Source organism: Pangasianodon hypophthalmus, chromosome 17 (assembly GCF_027358585.1).
Source record: "Pangasianodon hypophthalmus isolate fPanHyp1 chromosome 17, fPanHyp1.pri, whole genome shotgun sequence".
NCBI classification, from domain to species: domain Eukaryota; kingdom Metazoa; phylum Chordata; class Actinopteri; order Siluriformes; family Pangasiidae; genus Pangasianodon; species Pangasianodon hypophthalmus.
Window position 1 is genome coordinate 15,160,080 of NC_069726.1, and position 20,597 is coordinate 15,180,676.

General features: G+C 39.1%; 1 protein-coding gene across 2 annotated transcripts in view; it reads left to right on the forward strand.

Moving 5' to 3' along the window:
* The first annotated feature begins 992 nt into the window (after positions 1-992).
* The window catches only part of LOC113543506 (fibrillin-2), a 63,607-nt gene continuing 44,002 nt past the window's right edge, over positions 993-20,597 (forward strand). For both annotated transcript variants that reach the window (XM_053241529.1, XM_053241530.1), the window contains exons 1-8: positions 993-1,499; positions 3,368-3,450; positions 4,314-4,412; positions 4,657-4,752; positions 6,774-6,869; positions 11,757-11,954; positions 15,160-15,285; positions 17,089-17,214. In XM_053241529.1, coding sequence (XP_053097504.1) covers positions 1,327-1,499; positions 3,368-3,450; positions 4,314-4,412; positions 4,657-4,752; positions 6,774-6,869; positions 11,757-11,954; positions 15,160-15,285; positions 17,089-17,214 — 997 coding nt within the window. In that variant the 5' untranslated portion in view covers positions 993-1,326. The remainder of the gene's footprint in view (positions 1,500-3,367; positions 3,451-4,313; positions 4,413-4,656; positions 4,753-6,773; positions 6,870-11,756; positions 11,955-15,159; positions 15,286-17,088; positions 17,215-20,597) is intronic.

A 20,597-nucleotide genomic window follows, 5' to 3' on the forward strand; every position in this document is an offset into this window, starting at 1 on the left:
GTTGTGAGTTGTGGTGCTATGAATGTGTCAGGTGTGGCAGCTACTCACCTTTTGTGTGGTGTGGCAGCCACAAAACTAAATTTGGTCCTGCACTACTGGGGAAAAAGGGAACTAAACTGTACCTTTCCTTGTCACTGGGGTGTTACCCTTAAAGATATACCTTTTGCATTTGTAGTATGTATCTTGTTCAAAAGAAACATGCATGTAGTGTACCTTTAAAGCTTTATGCTAAAATCTAATTACTGTCCACGTTTCCACGTGAAAGATTTTTAAAGATTAAAGAACACTGGATATAAAAAAAACATTGGATATAATTAGTGACTTGTGACTAAACAGATACAAGCCAAATTCTTTAGGAGGTGTCCTGAAGGTAGGCCACAGTTCCAGGTCACACTGGGGTGGTCACAGTTCCACGGTAAACATGGTTCTCTCTCTCTCTCTCTCTCTCTCTCTCTCTCTCTCTCTACTTGCTCCTGCTGAGCTTTTTCTTTAACTACTTTTTTGAGGTTGCAATGTTGTAATTAATGGCATCTTTTCTGAATTTATGTAGTAAAAATTTTTATTCAGTTCAACTCTCTCTCTCTCTACCTGCTTTTTTTTCCTACTTTTTTTGAGGTTGCAATGTTGTGATTAATGGCATCTTTTTTGAATTTATGTAAAAAGGTTTTTATTCAACTCTTCTAGATATTCACCAACCTGCTACTGACATGCAGTTATTTTTGTTGCTTTATTTGTTCATGGTTATCATTGGTCCTCTCATGCTATTTAAGCAATCATCCAACATAATGCACACAGAAGTTTATAATCATAGAGCAGATGAAGCCTGATTAATTTGTTTTATAAGGATATTTTTTTATTCTGATTAATTTGTTTTCACTATTTTTTTTTGATGTTGTGATCTTTATGTAATAAAGATTTTTATTCAATTCAGTTCTCTCTCTCTCTCTCTCTCTCTCTCTCTCTCACTCTCTCTCTCTACCTGCTCGCGCCGACCTGTGGGCTGCACGCGGACACCAAGCTCGCGCCAGAATCCCCAGAGGAGCGCGAGACAGCCGCAGCGTGCTGAGGAGCTCGATGCTAATGGCTGGAACAAACAACCTGAATACCTTCCGACTTTAACATTCTCCACTATTAAAAATAGCCTACATATCTTCATTTATGGGATGTTTGTTCGAGATTCTTACTTCTAAAGAACTTGTGAAGAGGAGCGTGAACTTCTTGTAGCTGCCATGACTAAAGCCTAGCTACTGTCTCGTTTGGTTTGAGGGGGATTATTTGGTTTGCCTCAGCGAAGGTGCGCGCGAGAGCTCTATCAGGGTTTTCAGGATGTGGGCTAAGAGGAATTTGAGGTGTTTGGCTGGGTGTCTGGCTCTGCTGGGTGCTCTGCTGGGGAATTTAGCTGGAGAGATGCCCGGGAGAAGCCAGTTTCAGGTGGAGCGCAGCTCACAAGCCGCCGAGACCCGAGTGAGGAGACGCGGCAAGCAGGAGTCCCTCAGAGGGTGAGTGGCTTCATAACGTCCGGTAAAGTAAGTGGCCGCGTCCCAAACCGCAACAAGCGACCTAAATGAGTGCTGCGCTGTTACCATAGTAACGCCAGGTGGTATTATTATTATTATTATTATTATTATTATTATTATTATGGAATGCGCTCAGAAAAAAAAGATACAAGTACTCCTCTCTCTGGAGTGCGTCTTTTTTCTTTTTCTTTTTTAGGCTTCAGTTAAAGGACTTAAATGTAACTTTTAAGTCCTCTCTTGGTGCGCATGAGCTACATTTGAAAGTATTAGTAACTGAAATATTCTGCAACATGGGGAACATGTAAAGCACCCTTTTCCTGACAGTGTTCTCAGCCACTGAGTTACACAGTTATTTAGCTGGCTTTAGGATGGAGCTGTCTTTCTTAAGCTGCATTCCCAAAAGTCCAGTGTAGTATACTGCTGTCTGTTTAGAGAACCTCAACTTTCCTAGTTTAAAATGAAGATTAGCCTGATTATATACCCACTTTGAATTTCTGTTTAATATGATTCCTGTACTGAATGACCCCTTCCAAGTTTACTAATGCTCCAAGGTTTTTTTTTTAAAAAAACAATATATTTTTTTAAACAAATCATCTTTTTGGGATTTAAGTAAGGATGAAACATGACACAATGTGTTGTTATAGGAAAATAATCAACGACGGGGTGGTGTGATAAGGCCTATTATTTTCCGATTTGTGAACAGCTGCAATTTTGTATTTATTAATAAATGACACGTCATGCTTTTTAACTATTTGTAGTTACATTTAATGTTGTGGAGCATCTCTGAGACAAGTTCAGTATCACAAGACAAAAATTCATCTTCCTGAGAAAGAGGAATGTCCTCTCCCCTGAAGACTCTACTGTGGCAGAAACTCACTGACCTTTACAAAGCACTGACACCGGAACCTTCCATAAATGTTAAATAAACATCTCATTAGAGAAAGCTTCACTGCATGAAAGCTTACACACGCCTTTGTTAAATACTGATCTTTTTTTGTACATAACTTTTTTTTTTACTAATAAATATTAATTAAAATGATGAACTATCATTTGAATTATAGCCAGCACTACTGTCTGAGCTGCTGTTATAGAAAATTAAGCAACATCTTCTGACCAATTAGATTTAAGAGATTCAATAGCATGTATCAGTGATGCATCACTGCTTCTTCATCCTGTGGAAAAGGAGTGGCAGTGAAGAGAAGAAATCTGACTTGAATTTGAGAGCAGTCATGCTATTACACTGATGAGTGCTCTAACACATTTGGATTCACTTTGCCTTATTTGTTGCAGCAGCTGCATGCACACAGAAGTAAACACTGGTCCTTATGGAGGCCTGTTTTCTTATTTCATCTTGAAGTAATTTCACATTCATTAATGGGTTTTTTAGCATGGTAGGTGACTAAATACTCGCTGTTGGGTTTTGGCAGTAGATAATGAGATGTTGCAGAGCTAATTATAGCAATATGGCTATTCGAGTTCTAGACATTCAACAACCTGATACTGACATGCAGTTATTTTTACTATTTGTACTAATTGAGCGTGTGTAAAATAGGAGATTTTTAACTAGTTTATTTGTTCATGGTTATCCTTGGTCCTGATTAAGCAGTCATCCAACATAATGTGCACAGAAGTCTATAATCACAGGGCAGATGAAACCTGATTAATTTGTTTTAAAAGGATATATGACTCAGACAAGCCTAATGGGCAACTGAGAAATATCAGGTATTAAATAATAGGTATTAACACTTTGACACATCATCCTAGCTTTTATGAATTTAAGTGAAATTCACTTTTTTAACACGGGACTCCTAACCGTGAAACTGAGGCAAGGTATTAACATTTTTCTACAGGCCAAATGTGTGTGGATCTCGTTTGCACTCCTACTGCTGTCCAGGCTGGAAGACTTTGCCCGGGGGCAACCAGTGTATCGTGCGTAAGTAATGCACCAGATGTTACACACAGTAAACTGTCTCTCAGTTGGTCAGTAGGACAAAAACACAGATTTTCACCTACAGGCTACTAGCTGTTTAAAAGCGAAAGAGCGAAAGAGTAGCAAAGCAGATTTCCAAATTACATTTAAAGGTAAACAAGAAGAGCAAATTACACTTCATCTAGGCTGAAGAACAATACAGAAATCTTCTTTTTTTTCCCCAAAACCTTTCGGACAGAGACTCATAAAGGCATTTCTACATTGTTTATCAAAATACCTAAATTTCAATTTGAGGACATGAACATTTTTTATGATTGTCTAAATGACAGAAATGTTAATTTGCTCATCAACACAGTTATTCACATTGCTGAGTTCTTCATTCACAAATCTAAATGGACTCATAAATGAGCTTTTCTGTCATTTGATGCACCAGTATTTATTTCCTTTGGGTATTTTACATAAAACAAAACCAAAAACCATAGCAAAAAATATAGGCTATTTGGAAACTGAAAGTTCTGTTATGCCAAATTGTTAATTATTCATAAAATAAGATTCAGTATGCAAACAGTGATTTGTATAGCCACATATCTATTTGAGTTAAAGAAACCTTAGAAACATCTTTCTGTGATGAGTTTGCATATGCTCAATAATTAGTTAGGAATAGAAAGATATGACTGATTACAACTAATCAACTGTCCTCTGTAGATTCACAATGCAAGATTTCATATGGAAAATGATTCCTTAATCTTTCATGTCATGTTTGAACTGCTGTGATTTATGTACCTGTTTATTGTGATACTGTTTTTACTATTTCAGTGAGTGGATGGTTACTGTACTAACATTGCCTCTTCCTATTTTCACTACAGCCATATGCCGTAACAGCTGTGGTGAAGGCTACTGTTCCAGGCCCAACATGTGCACATGCCCCAATGGTCAAATTGCTCCTTCTTGTGCTGCCAAATCATGTAAATCTTACTAAATCAGTTCTTTATCTTGAGTAAATACATGACTTTAGCTTTAGGTCTGGGATGGAAAGTTTTAGCAAGCTTTATAATCTTGGCAGCAACAACGTTTGCTTAATGTAACCATGTCCCTTTGGGATCATAAACTATCATGGAGTTTTAAGAGGGTGCAGACAGATTTGTATACAACATCATCAGCATGGATTGTCCTGAGTTTACAGTGTTTCTTTTTTTTTCTGTGCTGCAGCCCAGCAATGTAGCATCAGATGTATGAATGGAGGTGTGTGTGAGGGGGATCACTGCCAGTGCCAGAAGGGTTACACAGGAAACTACTGTGGACAACGTGAGTAGGTTTAAGGAGGCATACATCTTGGTGGTTTCTGCCACTTGCCCATCTTAAATAGGCTAGGATTTCTCTGTCATACACTATATGGCCAAAAGTTTGTGAACAACTTATCATCACACTCATGGGTGGGTTGCCACAAAGTTTGAAGCACACAGATGAGTAGGATGTCTGTATGCTGTTGCATTAGAATTTCCCTACAGTTAGGGATACAAACATGTTCCAGCATGACGATGCACCTGTGCACAAAGCGAGGTCCATGAAAACATGGTTTGAGATTCCAAGGTTGGTGTGGAAGAACTGGAGTGTCCTGCACAGAGCCCTGACCTCAACCCCACTGAACACCTTTGGGATGAACTGTAACACCGACTGCGCCCCAGGCCTCCTCGCCCAACATCAGTGCCTGACCTCACTTATGCTCTTATGGCTGAATGAGCATAAATCCCCACAGCCACACTCCAAAATCAAGTGAAAAGCCTTCCCAGAAGAGTGGAGGTTATTATAACAGCAAAGGGGGACTAAATCTGGAATGGGATGTTTAAAAGCACATATGGGTGTGATGGTCTGGTGACTGCAAACCTTTGACCATACAGTGTACATTTACATCTGCTGTGCTGTAGTAATTAACACCAGTTATAATTTACTTCCTCCAAACCAGCTAGGATCATGCAGAAAATAGTTGCTGGGTCTTTTCTGGTCTTGCAGCATCATGAATCACAGTTCTCAACAGAGCCTTCAGGGTTTTACTAGCAGACATTCAGGGCACACTCAGTGTCACCTGTATTTCTCTGAAGGTAAAAAAAATCAGAGTTTTAACTGGTATAAATCACCCTGAAAACGAGCAGGTCTAATTTCATTAGGGAAAAATTGAGGAGAGGTTAAGGGTCTGCATGTTCTAATCACTTAATGTCTTTAAAGCATTAAATTAGATTTTTATGGAATTTTGTTTATGAAGTGGCTCTCTGTGATTTTTAAAGGTTAAATGATTTGACCTGATATAAAGTGAAATAAAGCACTTAATGTGGAACAGGACTAGCAAAACTGCCATTTAGTTAGAAATACCACAGCCATTTATGGCTTTTGGGATGGAAGGATGATATATGGTGCTTCTTTTTTAACAAATTTCCTTTTTATATAAGATAAATGATATAAAAAGGAAATTTGATCTGATCATGCATGTTATGAAACATGCGATGATCAGTGGATGGGTTGGATTTATGAATAGCCTGTGAGCTGTAAATGTGTTGAGTAGCAGACATTCAGGGCACACTTAGTGTTACCTGTATTTCTCTTAAGGTAAAAAAAAAAAAAACCAGAACTGTAACTGGTGTAAATCACCCTGAAATCCATCAGGTCATTGGAAAAATATTGAGGAGAGGTTAAAGATCTGGCCTGATGTAAAGTGCAATAAGACACTCCAAGAAGACAAGCAAAACTGCCATTTGTATCCAATGCATGGGAAGGATGATATATAGCACTTTTCTTGTAACAAATTCAAAATTCTTTTTATATGAAACAAATGATATTGGTATCAAACATGCAGTGACTACCAGACGATCTTCTGAATAGCCAGTGTGTCTGTAGGCTATAAATAAAGGTATAAACATAGACTTAGTTTTCATAGTCATTCTTATTTGTATGTCTTATTTATTACATAATAAATTAAATGGCAATGTATTCAATAGCTGCTTTCAGATAGCGTGTTGGTGCTTTTCACTTGACTTCGAATCTTTAAAGAGAAACATATTTCAGTTCAGGAAAGCCTCTAGTTTCCAGAACAATATAAAGTAGAAAATGTCACTGTGTGAAGGGTTTCCACACACACACACACACACACACACACACACACTGCTTTACAGTTACAAGACCTGTAAATGTTATAAATAAACAGAATATTGACTGCAGCTGTTGGTAACATGCCCTTGACCAGCTACTATAACATTCCTAGGTTAACCCGATAGAAGGAGTTATTTAACTGTATATCATGCACTTATAATATTGCCTTTGTGGTTGTGTTTCAGCTGTATGTGAAAAGAAGTGCCGGAATGGAGGGCGTTGCATTGGGCCCAACCGGTGTGCATGTGTGTATGGGTTCACAGGTCCACAGTGTGAAAGAGGTGAACACAAAAAAACATTTTTCTCATATTTATTCTGCTCTTTTTCCCACTCATTTTGTCTACTACACTCTTTTGTAGTGTGTACAATATGCTGCCTGTGACTAATGGGGAGAGAGAATGGTTACCTAGGTGAACTACACAACTTCAAATCCATTTTTTTTGCCCTCTTTCCCCAAATATATATACTCTTTCACCATACATATTTTGATAGTGAGCTACTTTCTGTCAATGTTATGTCAATATCATATTTAAATGCTGGTCCTTTTTCCACTGGCTATACTATATTTCAAAAGTCAGAATGAAGACTGTGATCTGTATCGGAATCTCCATATTGTTTGAAGCTAACTCTTTCAGTCAAAGTATTTCCTGTTGTTTTATATCTGTCATGGCTTTTGCAACTAACTAAATATCACTTTTGTAACTTTAATTTTTTTCCCCCAAAGTAATATCAATGACTCATACGGGTGTTCATAAATATAAACATGAAGTATAATGCTAATTAGGGAAATTGATTAAACATGCTAAACAGTGATCTATAACAGTTCATATAGTCTGCATTTGTTGTATTTTGGGGTTTATTGACTTGAAGTGGAATAGTAGATTTTTTTAACCTGTTCCAAATATAGGCTTTATTATGATTATTAAATGTTAAAAATGTAGATACTGCTATAGGTAGGGCTAGGTAATTGCTAGGAATATAAACAAACAAATGGTTTTAATATCCTAGAGGTTATAGAGTCCCCTCTGAAAGTATTGGAACAGCAAGGTGAGTTTTATTATTTTTGCTGTACATTGAAGACATTTGGGTTTGAGATCAAAAGATAGATCAGAATTTCAGCTTTCATTTACCGATATTTAAATATAGATGTGTTAAACAACTTAGAACATGGCACCGTTAGTGGCAGACCAATCAATTTTTAGGTGAGCAAATGTCAGCCTGAAACTAATTTAAAGTAAATGACACTTACATCACCAAACTGTTGCATTCTTCTATTGTGATGCTTTTCCAGGCTTTTTAGTAGTAATAGTACCATAGCTTTTTTCAGTTGCTGTTTGTTTTGGAGTGTTTCTCTCTTTAGTTTCCTCTTCAGGAGGTGAAATGCATGCTCAATTGGGTTTAGGTCTGGTGATTGACATGGCCAGTCTAAAACCTCCCACTTTTTCCACCTGATGAAGTCCTTTGTTGTGTTCACAGTGCGTTTTGGGTCATGAGGTTCCTCCCAATACGTTTGGATGCATTTCGCTGTAAACTGGCAGACATAATGTTTCTGTAGACTTCTGACTTCATTCCAGAAGCAGCCATGCAAGCCCAAGCCATGACACTACCTCCACCATGCTTGACCAATGAGCTCATATGTTTTGGATCATGAACAGATCCTTTCTTTATCGAAACTTTGGCCAATCCATCACTTTGTAGAGGTTATTCTTGGTTCCAGAACTTTTGTGGCTATTCTCTGTATTTCTTTGCAAATTCCAATCTGTCATTCCAATTTTTACTGCTGATGAGTGGCTTGAGGTAGCTTGTGGTATGGCCTCTATATTTCTGCTCTCGAAGTTGGTGGATTGTGATACTTTCACCCCTGTCCTGTGGAGGTTGTTGGTGATGTAACTGTCTGTTGTTTCTGGATTTGGATTTTTCTTCACAGCTCCCACAGTGTTTCTTTTACCAGCTGCTGTTGTTTTCCTTGGCTGACCTGTTTGACGTCTGTTTGTTAGTATGCCAGTGGTTTCTTTCTTTTTCAGGACATTCCAAATTGTTGTATTGGCTATGTCCAATGCTTGTGCAATGGTTCTGATCAGTCTTCCCTCTTTTCTCAGCTTCAAAATGGCTTGCTTTTCTCCCACAAACAGCACTCTGGTTTACTTGTTGGTTTATCCTTTTTAACATCAAATGCAGCCTTCACAGGCAAAACCCAGGGCTCAAACCAAGAGTAGAGATTCGGAGCTATTAATTGTTTAAACAGTCAATCTAACAGGGCTAATAACAGGGCAATCTAACAATCTAATATTTTGAAACATTTTTGGATTCAAACAAAAGATGGCATGTTCTAAGTTGCTTAACACATCTAGATGTAAATATCAGGAAATGAAAGCTTGATGGTGCTGGGGTTTGAGCTCATGACCTTTTGATCAGAAGGTCATGAGTTCAAATCCAAGCACCATCAAGCTGCCAGTGCTGGGCCCTCGAGCAAGGCCCTTAACCCTCAAATGCTCAGTGAGATAAATACAAGTCAGTCTGGGTAAGGGTGTCTGCCAAATGCCATAAATGTAAATCTAAAGCTGAAATCCTGATCTATCATCTCATATTCATCTCTTGATCTCGAACTCAAATGTTTCAGTGGATAGCAAAAACAAAATAATTAGCCTTGCTGTTACAATATTTTCAGAGGGGACTGTATTTCCTCTAAGAATAAATGTGTAGTTTAATACCTAATGAAAAACAATGTCACTGATTTATGTTTTTTTTTTTTAATGACTTAGTTATATGTTGAGTTGGATGATTCACAGGTGTTGTCCCTTCCTCAGCACAAGTGTATCAGGTCTACTTGTGAAAATGATATTTATGTTTGTCAGTTCTCTCTGTGTGTGAGTGTGTATGTCTGGGAAAGACATCAGAAGTGCGCAGTGAGTGAGAGCAGATGTTGGTGAACTAAGCAGTGTTGAATTTTACAGTTCAGGGTGACGGTGGGAAAACCAGACTCCTGGTTCTTTTCAGGGCTCTGCAGTGCCTTATCTGACAGGTAAAACATTGTAAAGCATCCTGCTACAGTATTAATAACTGACTATGTCAATCCTGTCCAGGCACGTACTGTGTATTACCCCATATGTAGAGGATGTCTGTTTTTGGGGTTAGATAATAAGTGTCTTTGGCTGGCAGGTTTCAGAGGAAAGGGAATAGAATAGTTTAAAAGTTGCACAGGGCTTCTGACCACTTCCAGTGTCTGCCATCAAAGCCCCTGTAATCAAAGAAGCAGGAATGCTTTTCAAGTCACTTGCTGATTTGAACACCAGGCTACAATCACTGGTGTTATTTTTTTTCCCTGTAGACCACATTCACACATTCAGTGTGTGTGAGTGTTAGAAAGTTTGTGAGAGAAAAAAAAGAGAAACTGTCTGTGTGAAGGTGAGAAAATTTGAAAGAGGTTAAAATAATAGTTTTTTTCTTTGATTATTGAACATGTCATTAAACAGTTTTAATTTTTTTTCCTGGAATTGATTATTGTCTAACACAAATGGAATACAGAAATACAGATTTCAGAATTTAAAACACAGGTTGTACTAGAGACCTTTAAAAAATATTATATTGATAAAATACAAAAAAAATTAATATTATATTTTGAGAATATATTTTGCTAAAACTTGCATTTATACTGAGGGTGTGCATTGATTTCAGTGACTTAAAACTAGGGCTTATTGTGACAGAATTTTGATATTTGTTCAGATTACTTTACTGAGTGGATTAAGAGTTATTTTATGTAACTTTGGATAACAGTTTTAAGAGGTCAAGTAATGTGAAAGAGTGCACCATGAGGTGTAGACTTGCATTCAGGTGCATGACATTGGCAAAGTGGGTGAAGTTTCTGGTAAAACTCTTCTCTAAAGTAGATCATATGCTACTTACCATGCCTCTGTTTCATGCTGGATAATGCTACAGCAAAGAATAAACTCAGCAGCTTGTACAAAAATTGCTTTTGGATTGTCGCATGTATAAAGGTACAGCAATGCATCTCAGCTCTTTCCTGATTTCTAGTCATTGACACATTTGGATTTGGTTCAAGGTTGTTCAGTTAATAATGGTAAGTTCAAACTTAAGTAGATAATTCAAAGAGAGTGAAGTGGGCCCCCTTTGAAAAATTCCTGAGGGAAGATAAAAAAAAAAAAAAAAAAGGTAGAGGCAGAAAAAGGAGCAATCAGCTGGAACTGGATTGACGAGCTCTAGGACAAGTCTAAAAGCTAAGCTTGTAACATTTAACAGTAACAGTAACTTGTTACAGTTACCAGTTCAAAAAACAAGAAAATGTCTGTGTATGTCTATAGTTTATTTCCATTAATACTGAACCTCATGCAACCTAATGCACAAACTGCATACCCGCAAAACAGTCTTTCAGGCAGCTGTGGCTCTTTATGAGTGACTTCCTGTCTTGGTTTCCAAGATTTTCTGTAAATGTTTATAAAACAGTTTAAAAGTGGTCTCATAGTGGCAGTGCCTGGACTGTTGAATTATCCCTGGACCGTTGAATTATCCCAGCGCAGCTGTATGTCCCCTTACTTGTCATCTGTAAATGTGAATACATGCAGATGAGAAAGAGCTTAGAGATGCTGTATGTTTATGCCAGCTCTTGGAGATGGAACCTAGAGAGTAACAGTGATGGATGTGAAGGAGACACCGCAACCAAAACACTCTGGTCACATTTACGTACTGTTAGACTGTTTGTCATGCCAGGGAAAAACCTTTCTAACACAGATTTCACTAGGTTTTAACTACAGTATGCCATCTTATATTTAAACTACACACTTTCTTCATTTTCACTATTTTAAAATAATACTGAAGACATTAACATAGTCTGCAGTCTGCAAATTATGCACTGACCAAGAAAAGTGTTAAACAAATCAAAACCTTTTTATATCCATCAGTGTTCTATCAGTGTTCCTGATGGAGCTTTGCACTCTCTAGGTATTTTCTCAACCATGATGAGGGAGTCTCACCCAGGAGACTTTACGTAAAGTTTTCAAGTAGGCTCAGCACTTTTTAGCTTCTTCTCCTAAGTTCTGAATGGCAACTAATTGCTTGGGGGAAACAATGTAGTAAAATTTCCTATGTTTTGTTTTGATTTATATTCCAGGTTAGCTTGATACTTCTAAAAACCAATCCACTCTTCTTCACAGATTATCGAACAGGTCCATGCTTCTCCCAGGTTGTCAACAAGATGTGCCAGAGCCAGGTGAGTGGCATTGTGTGCACTAAGACGCTGTGCTGTGCCACAGTTGGCCGAGCCTGGGGTCACCCGTGTGAGGAGTGCCCTGCTCAACCACAGCCCTGCCGCAGAGGCTTCATCCCCAACATCCGCACCGGAGCCTGCCAAGGTCAGCACTTATCTCACAGTTATCAATTACCATTCAGCTGTTATAGTCTAATCTACACACTTAAATGTGGGTGGTGCTGTATTGCACACCTCATCTCAGATGTTTACATATAGTTATAGTATCTTACTGCAACCTAGCTGAAAAATTACAAGAATAATTACAAGAATTACTGTTCTCATGCTGACCAATAATATTAATCTGATCTCAGGGTTATAGAATGTGAGAAATCAATCATGGCAGAGAAGATTCAATCATCCATTCATTGATCCATCCATCCATCCATCCATCCATTCATTCATTCATTCATTCATGCATCTTCAGTAGGTACTGTATCCTTGTCAGGTTTGAGTCTGTCCTGGGAACACTCGGTGCAAGGCAGGGATACACCCCAGTCCATTGCAGGGCATCATGTATACACAAACACGCACACACACACACACACATTTGCACGTTCATTTGCACCTAGGTGCAATTTAGAGTTGCCAGCCTAAATGTTTTACATGGAAGATAAGAGAAGAAAATCCATGTGAACACATGTGAGAACATGCAAAGGATCAGATCCAGGACCCTGGAGCTGTGAGGCAGCACCGCTACCTCCCGCAACACCAAACACTGCCCAAACAGAGAAGTTTTTTTTTCAGGACAGGAAGCATAATAGATTACTGTAGTTTATCATTTTAGAAACAAGATAAACAGTGGATAGAGAGAAAAGTTAGCATATTTCATTTTTATGGATACAGTGAAAACATGTATCCTTAACATATACAGTATGGGCAACATTCTTTATGCATTCTGATGCAAACTGTTTTACAGTGAATTGGTCTAATATATACATGGGCCTAGAATATTCCTGTCGAACTCTAAATCTTCACTTGAGAGAAGTGGAATTCCTGTGTGGTCGCCTGCACCCGACGCAGAAGCACAGGCCAGGCTTTGTGACACCCCGGTGATTGTGCACAACTGGAGGAGGCAGTGTATTGGAGCAAGGCTTAAGCTTCAGTCAGATCCTCTGTTGTGCTGGAATGAAGAGGGAGTATTCACTGCAGTCACCCCACACACAGCACCTGATAGAGAACAATCGCTCGATTTGTTTAATATCTGCCTTCAAAGTGTCTGCCTTCCTGCAGGGACCAGAAGGCAACAAACTTTTAGACATTGTGAGTTTTGCATCTGTGTCTGTCAAGCTTTTAGTGATTGTCTCCAATGAAAAGCCTGGACCTTTGATGCCCCCCATATACATCTTGGCTTGGGTTTCAAAGTGGATGCTCTGCATACTGTAACAATTTAGCGTATGCTCTACTGCATCCACTGAGATGCTTTTTTCCTTTGCCAAGTCTCAACACCAACACTGGCACCACAGGCCCATCTGGAATAACTTTGTATGACCTGCATCACATTCAAAAGGGTTAAAAAACAAGCTACAAACAGCAAAGGAGTTTCAGACTCAGTTTATACCTTTGGGTTTAATCTATTATATATGCTAAATACTGAGTCAATTTAACTTACTTGAATCACCTTATATTCCATCTCTGTTGAATCCTTCAAAAGCACCTGGATGTAGTAACTTCACTGAGTGAATCTGATTTGTGAGCTTCATCATTGCATCTCAAAATATGTCTGAATAATCTGTAGATCCCGCTACATCATGCCAATCTGGTCATTTTGCTCTGAGAAACTGACTGACTTGAACTTTTAATTTATCGGTTTAGTATGTCTGGACAGCACATTTCTGGACGCTGTATCTCTCAGTGAAGTTAAGGAACCAGACTATACAAGGTGAATTTTTAAATAAATTTCAATAATACAGCCCTCGCAGAATCCTTCGGTCATCCTTCCTGTGATTTTTTCCAGTGACTTCATGTCTCTCCTGTATCTGGTGAATAGAGTATAACTTTTTTGCTTGACAATAGGACTCTGTGGGTGTCTACATTTTTTTTGTAGACAGATAAAACTAAGCTACTCCTTGACATCCTCATCAGCTGCTATGCAGCTGGCAGTTTCTCTGCAGTCTGTCTACCCACGTTCCTGTACAAGGGACTCTTATTTAAAGGGTGTAGGCTACAGGCGGATATTGGTGGGACATGAATGGTGCTATTGTCTCATTCAACATTGTCTCTTGACAGCTCGTATTGTGAATAGTTTGCAATGAACATGTCAGTCTCGTATAAATAAAGACAAACTGGACCCCAGGTGATTAAATGCAGCAAACTTTAAAAATGTGCAGGCGAACACTACATATAAGATCAAATACCATTTAACATGTCAACAGAAACTTAATAGCATGTTGCACTTGCCATGTAATACATTCAAACTAAGAAATTAGTTCGAGTACTAAGTATCTAAAAGATAAGAAATCTTTTAAAATGCTTAGAAGGAGCTCCCAAGTGGCACAACAAAATATGTTCACCCGGTTGTCGAGAGATCACAAGTATGGATCCCGACAATGCCACAGCCATCTGTGGCCAGGAGCCAATGGACCAAAATTAGCCATGTTCTCTGGGTGGGAGGCATGGCATACTCTCTCCCCGTCAATCACAGTGACACTAGCCAATCACGGGTGTCTGTGAGCCCATGCACCGTATGCGGAAGAGGGGAGCTTTCCTCTGGGTGTGCAATGCTGCCTTGAAAAGATGTGATTGACTGGCTTTATGTACCTTCGCCCTCCCTGGTTGATAGTTGTCATATGATAGCAGAGAGCTGGTTGGTAGGTGAGAAATGGCAGGTGACCAAATTGGGGAGATAAATGGAGTAAAAACAGAAGGGGGCAAGAGCATAGATTTTCTATAAATATTTATTTTTTTATTTTTCTTGCTGTCTGTCTGCATTTCTCTGTCTGTCCATGCATCTACACATCCATCCATCCGTCCATCTATCGCTCTGTGTTTGTCTGTCTGTTCGTCTGTCTGTCTACGATTTGTTTTACATGTTAAAAGGATCCAGTTATTGTATCCAGGTATCTCTAGAGGAGTCATATCCTGGTGTTTTCCTCACAGGCTGTTAATATAGGAAACATTTTTACTGGCTGATTAGCTTCAGCTCAGAACGGACGAAATGTCTGTTATTATGCCATGATTGCTAAAACAGTTTCACTTTAATTTCCACTATAGTCCTGTACATGTCTTTCATATTATTGTATGATTTTAACTGTATGATCTTAACTATGGATTGGGGCTTTTACACTGTTTGACCATAATTTTTTGTACAGATGTTGATGAATGCCAGGCTGTGCCAGGTCTGTGCCAAGGAGGAAACTGCATCAACACAGTGGGCTCATTTGATTGCAAGTGTCCTGCTGGGCATCGCCTGAATGATGGCACAAATAAGTGTGAGGGTAAGCAAATATGGGTTCTCCAGTGGGTTTCTTGTGTCAGGGAGCAGAGTTCGAGATGGATGCAAGTGCAGATTTAGTTTATTTACAGTGAAACACACTAAACACAAAGACCATGAAACGAAAAGAAGGAATAGTGAGGCAAGGTAACTGCTTAAACATAACATGAGTAGGAGACAGCGACAAACAGCAATGACAAAAGCTAGACAAAGTGTGCTACACAAGACAGTTATATGCACACTTATATGCAAGTGCTCATTAAATGTAAATGTGGATCAGGTGCGAACAGTCACGTGACATGGTGAATGTTGTTGCCAGGGGCTGATGGGTATCATAGTTATGTGCTGTCTTTAGCGCAGCCATGACATCTTGTTTAAATTGTGGACATTATGATGATTACTATTAGGATCAGTTCAGGTAACATAAACATGTCTGTATAAGCACGGTGTGGATGTTAGTTTCTTTCACTAAAGACACAGAAACAGAAACAATGTGTTTGCTTGTTAAAAACAAGCTGAAATCATTATTAAATTAAACTACATGATTCTAGTTACAGAATATATATACATATATATATATATATATATATATATATATATATATATATATATAATATGTAGCATGAGAACCAACAGTATATTTACTGTTTAATGACATGCTTTGCAATAAAGTACCACTCACAAATTAATAAATACAAACATTAGGTCTATTTAAAACATCATATTTTTGTTGAGGCAATGTTAAAGTGAGTTTGTGTAACTGAAGTCACAGTAACCCAAAAAGATTTGCTGCTGAGATCTTTTTTTTTGTTTTTTTTTTTAACAATTTCTCATACTGAGAACCAATAATGTACCCTTTTGTATAGTAAGTAATTATTGCGTAGTGTCATATTCCCCTTCCTGGCTCCGTAAACAATTCTATTTATGATTTGGTAGAATCCAAACTTAATTTCACTCTGTCCACTTGTGGTGAAACTCATATTCAGTAGTAATAAGAGTTTCACCACAAGTGGACTGAGTGAAATTAAGTTTGGATAGCTTTGTGTTTATTATGAAAAGAAAATATTTCTTAAATATTGTGGTGGCATAATACCCTCATAATACCCACAACACGGACCAAATGGACCCTACAAGTTGCACGTAACAACTCCAGGCAAAACTGTTTTAGCTCACTGTGGTTAGATGCTTTACTTTCTGGGACGTGTTCTTCTTTTGGGAAATGCTGCATGTGAGTGCTGCTTAGTTGTAGTTTATTTAGCTAACAGTTCACATGACGGAGGTAAATGGGGGGATTCACTTTGCACCACTGTCAGTCTGCTATGTGTGCCAATTCTCAAACTCTTGTCCCAACAAGCAACAGGTTTATTTTATTCTCACGATATCAAAATACTTCTTTGTGCAGGTTTATCTGACATAAACACGCTCATCAATCCCACACAAATGACACAACAATGAAAATGAACATAAAGCCTTGTAAATATTTACACTCAGGAAAAAGGGTTCATTGGGTAATGGTTGTTAGTTTCCCCATCTTCCAAAAATAAAAAGACAGTGGTATAATTTATTTGGTGTTAACAGTTGCTTTAAACAATGACTAATTATTTAACCAGCTGTTAATATTGCTGGTTTCCTTTTAACTTTGGGAGGACACACTGTGCTCTTGGTACTTGAATACAAATAATGTTTCATTGTTTAATTATTTTATATTTTTCTCAGAAATTGGAATCTGTATACAGATTCCAATTTTATCAAGAATTGTACAGCCCTTATCACAATTCAGGAATCTCTCCTCTTCAATTCTTCCCAGATGTGGATGAATGCTCCACCATTTCACATGTGTGTGAAGGAGGACAGTGCACCAACTCAGTCGGCAGTTTCTCCTGTGTGTGTCCATCTGGATATGTGCTGTCTCCGGACAAGACTAGATGTTTTGGTGAGTGTGGCCTAGTGGTGGAAGTTTGCTATGACTGAGCCCTACCCACCACCCTAACTCTCTCCAAATAAAATGTAGTGTTTTCATGTGAACCTCACACCCTGTCAATTTCAGAAGTACAAGGTGACTAGGACTGTCTAGGACTGACTAGACAAGTGGCATGCAATGTGAGAGTCACCTGTAAAGGCCCACCTTTAGGGTCACCAAATCTAAACCTCAGACATCTTATTGACATCTCATCTTAAGTCTAATTTGTCTAATTTGATTTATTCACAGATCAAAGCATTGATTTATTCACAGATTTATACTGTATGATCACCACTAGGAACATAGAGTATATGTGTAATAGTGGGTCAGATGGACCTCTTATTTCTCTCACCCAGCATCATTTTGGAGCATTTAAAACTTTCCACTAGATATCTATGTGTTTTGTGTGTAATGTTTTATATCTTCATGTGGTGCTTGTTGAAGCAAGTAGAGAATACTCAGCTTTGATAGAATGCAATGAAGAAAATCATACAATGTCAGTGACTGGACCTCAACCTGCAATTATGACTCCAAACTTCTCTTCATTCCAGCCTGAAAGACACAGACATTTGAGAACTCAATATCATCATACCATCAGGCGTGAATTAATGTATGTGAACTCAAACCATATAAGTAATTAGTACACTCGCAACAAGTCATTTTCCACTGAAAATTCACACTTTAATTCTAAGCAGCTGTAGGTGTAAAATACAAAGCTAAACTATGTGCTCTTTTGGCAAGTGTAGTTCTCTCTCTAAAGTAGGCTAACTATTAGATAGGTGCAGGCAGGACAGCATCTGCTGAGACTTATTCTCGGTGTGTATATTGGTGAGAGTGTACTGTGGGGCTTAAAAGGATCACAAGATGAGTCATTTCAGGGTTCTAATTATCATGGGTTTTGTGAATTTCTTCTATTTTCAACCAACATGCAACATGTTTTAGAAAGCGTGCAGCTTCTGAAGAGCTCATCTATTCAAGGAATTTTGTCTAAAACAAGATGTTCCAGCTGCCCAAAGGCGTATGGACAAAAACCAGCAGTCAAAGCATCTGGAGCTTGACGATTTTGTATATATAGTAGTTTAAAAAGATCTGTGCTTGTATACTGTACATATATTATTTGCACTCCATATATTAGTACAAACTCACTCAGTGTCCTTTTGAAAAATTGGTGGTAGAGACCTAATGAATTTTCAAATCTAAAGTACTAATTGTCTTCCCAGCAGTTGGTGCTGCACATTTTAGTATATTTACAAAACCTTTGCATTACCTATGCATGTTGGATATTTTTAAATTTTGCTTATTTCTGTTATATTAATCCAGTAATACAATTCCATTATCATTCAATGAAATTACCAACTACATTCCTTGCAAATATGTTTATACATGTAATGAATTGAAAATGGGTGGAATTGAGCACAGACAGTCTGTATGAATGAGACTAAAGAACCTGTCTTTCAGAAGGCCATGAGGCACATGTGCAAGGGCTGACTGACCTAAATACTTCAGGAAGTGCAGCTATCTTCCTCACTGTGGCTATTGGAGTGGGCCCTGCACCTCAGCACCTAATAAGATATGGATGTGTGCTGTGATGAAGAGCAAAATCAGATAAACAGATACAAGGAGCGCTATAAAAGTACCAGCTGAATGTAGGACTCACATACAGAGATCAGCTGTAGCATTAAAACCACCTGCCTAATATTCATCCCCATCTCAGGATCTTGCAATTTCCCTAGACAATTCTCTGATCTCGCCTTCGGTTACCGCACGCAACCTTGGGGTAACCATGGACAATCAACTGTCCTTCTCCTCTCACATTGCTAATCTAACATGCTCATGTCGATTTCTCCTTTATAACATCAGAAGAATTCGTCCGTTTCTTTCCTCACAGGCCACACAGGTGCTTGTTCAGTCCCTTGTCATTTCAAGACTGGACTACTGCAACTCACTCCTGGCAGGTCTGCCTCTGAGCACCATTCGTCCTCTGCAACTGATCCAGAATGCAGCTGCACGATTGGTTTTCAACCTTCCTAAATTTTCCCACACCACCCCATTGCCGCGCTCCCTCCACTGGCTTCCTGTAGCTGCCCGCATCAGATTTAAAACACTGATGCTCGCCTACAAAGCCAAAAACGGACCAGCACCCACTTATCTCAAAGCACTTATCACACCTCGAGCGCCACCACACTCCCTCCGATCCTCTAGCACTGCTGGACTGGTCCCACCATCTCTCAGGGTACAAGGAAGGCATGCATCGAGACTCTTCTCTGTTGGGGCACCAAGGTGGTGGAATGAACTTCCCCAAGATGTCCGAACAGCTGCCAAGTCACTGGCAGTCTTCAAACGACGTCTAAAGACTTACCTCTTCATAAAATACTTAAATTAGCACTTTCACAAAAAAAAAAAAAAAAAAAAATCACCTCCCCAGCAGAGTTTTGGACTGATGGTATTCCTAGTTTGTGGCCTAGCGAGCCAATATCAGAATGTATTTTTGATAGACTTCAAAGCACTACTGTAAGTCGCTCTGGATAAGGGCGTCTGCCAAATGCCATAAATGTAAATGTAATTGTGTAGGTTCCCCTTGTGCTGCCAAAACAGCTCTGACCCATCGAGGTATGGCCTCGACAAGACTTCTGAAGGTGTGCTGTGGTATCTGGCATCAAGACATTAGCAGCAGATGCTTTAAGTCCTGTAAGTTGCAAGGTGGGGCCTCCATGAATCTGACTTGTTTATCAAGCACATGCCACAGATGCTCAATCGGATTGAGATCTGGGGAATTTGGAGGCCAAGTCAACACCTTGAACTCTTGTTCCTCAAACCATTCCTGAATTTTTTGCAGTGTGGCAGGGCACATTATCCTGCTGAAAGAGGCCACTGCCTTTAGGGAATAATGTTGCCATGAAGAGTGTACCTGGTCTGCAATAATGTTTAGGTAGGTGGTACGTGTCAAAGCAACATCCGCATGAATGCCAGGACCCAAGGTTTTCCAGCAGAACATTGCCAAGAGCATCACACTGCCTCCGCCGGCTTGTCTTTATCCCATGGTTCATCCTGGTGCCATCTCTTCTCCAGGTAAGCGACGCACACGCACCCGGCCCTCCATATGATGAAAAGAAAACATGATTCATCAGACCAGGCCACCTTCTTCCGTTGCCCCGTGGTCCAGATCTGATGCTTACATGCCCATTGTAGGTGCTTTCTTTGGTGGACGGGAGTCAGCATGGGCACTCTGACAAGTCTATAGCTACGTAGCAAAATATGCAGAAAGCTGCGATGCACTGTGTTTTCTGACACTTCTCTATCATAGCCAGCATTAACCTTTACAGCATTTTGTGCTACAGTAGCTGTGGGATCGGACC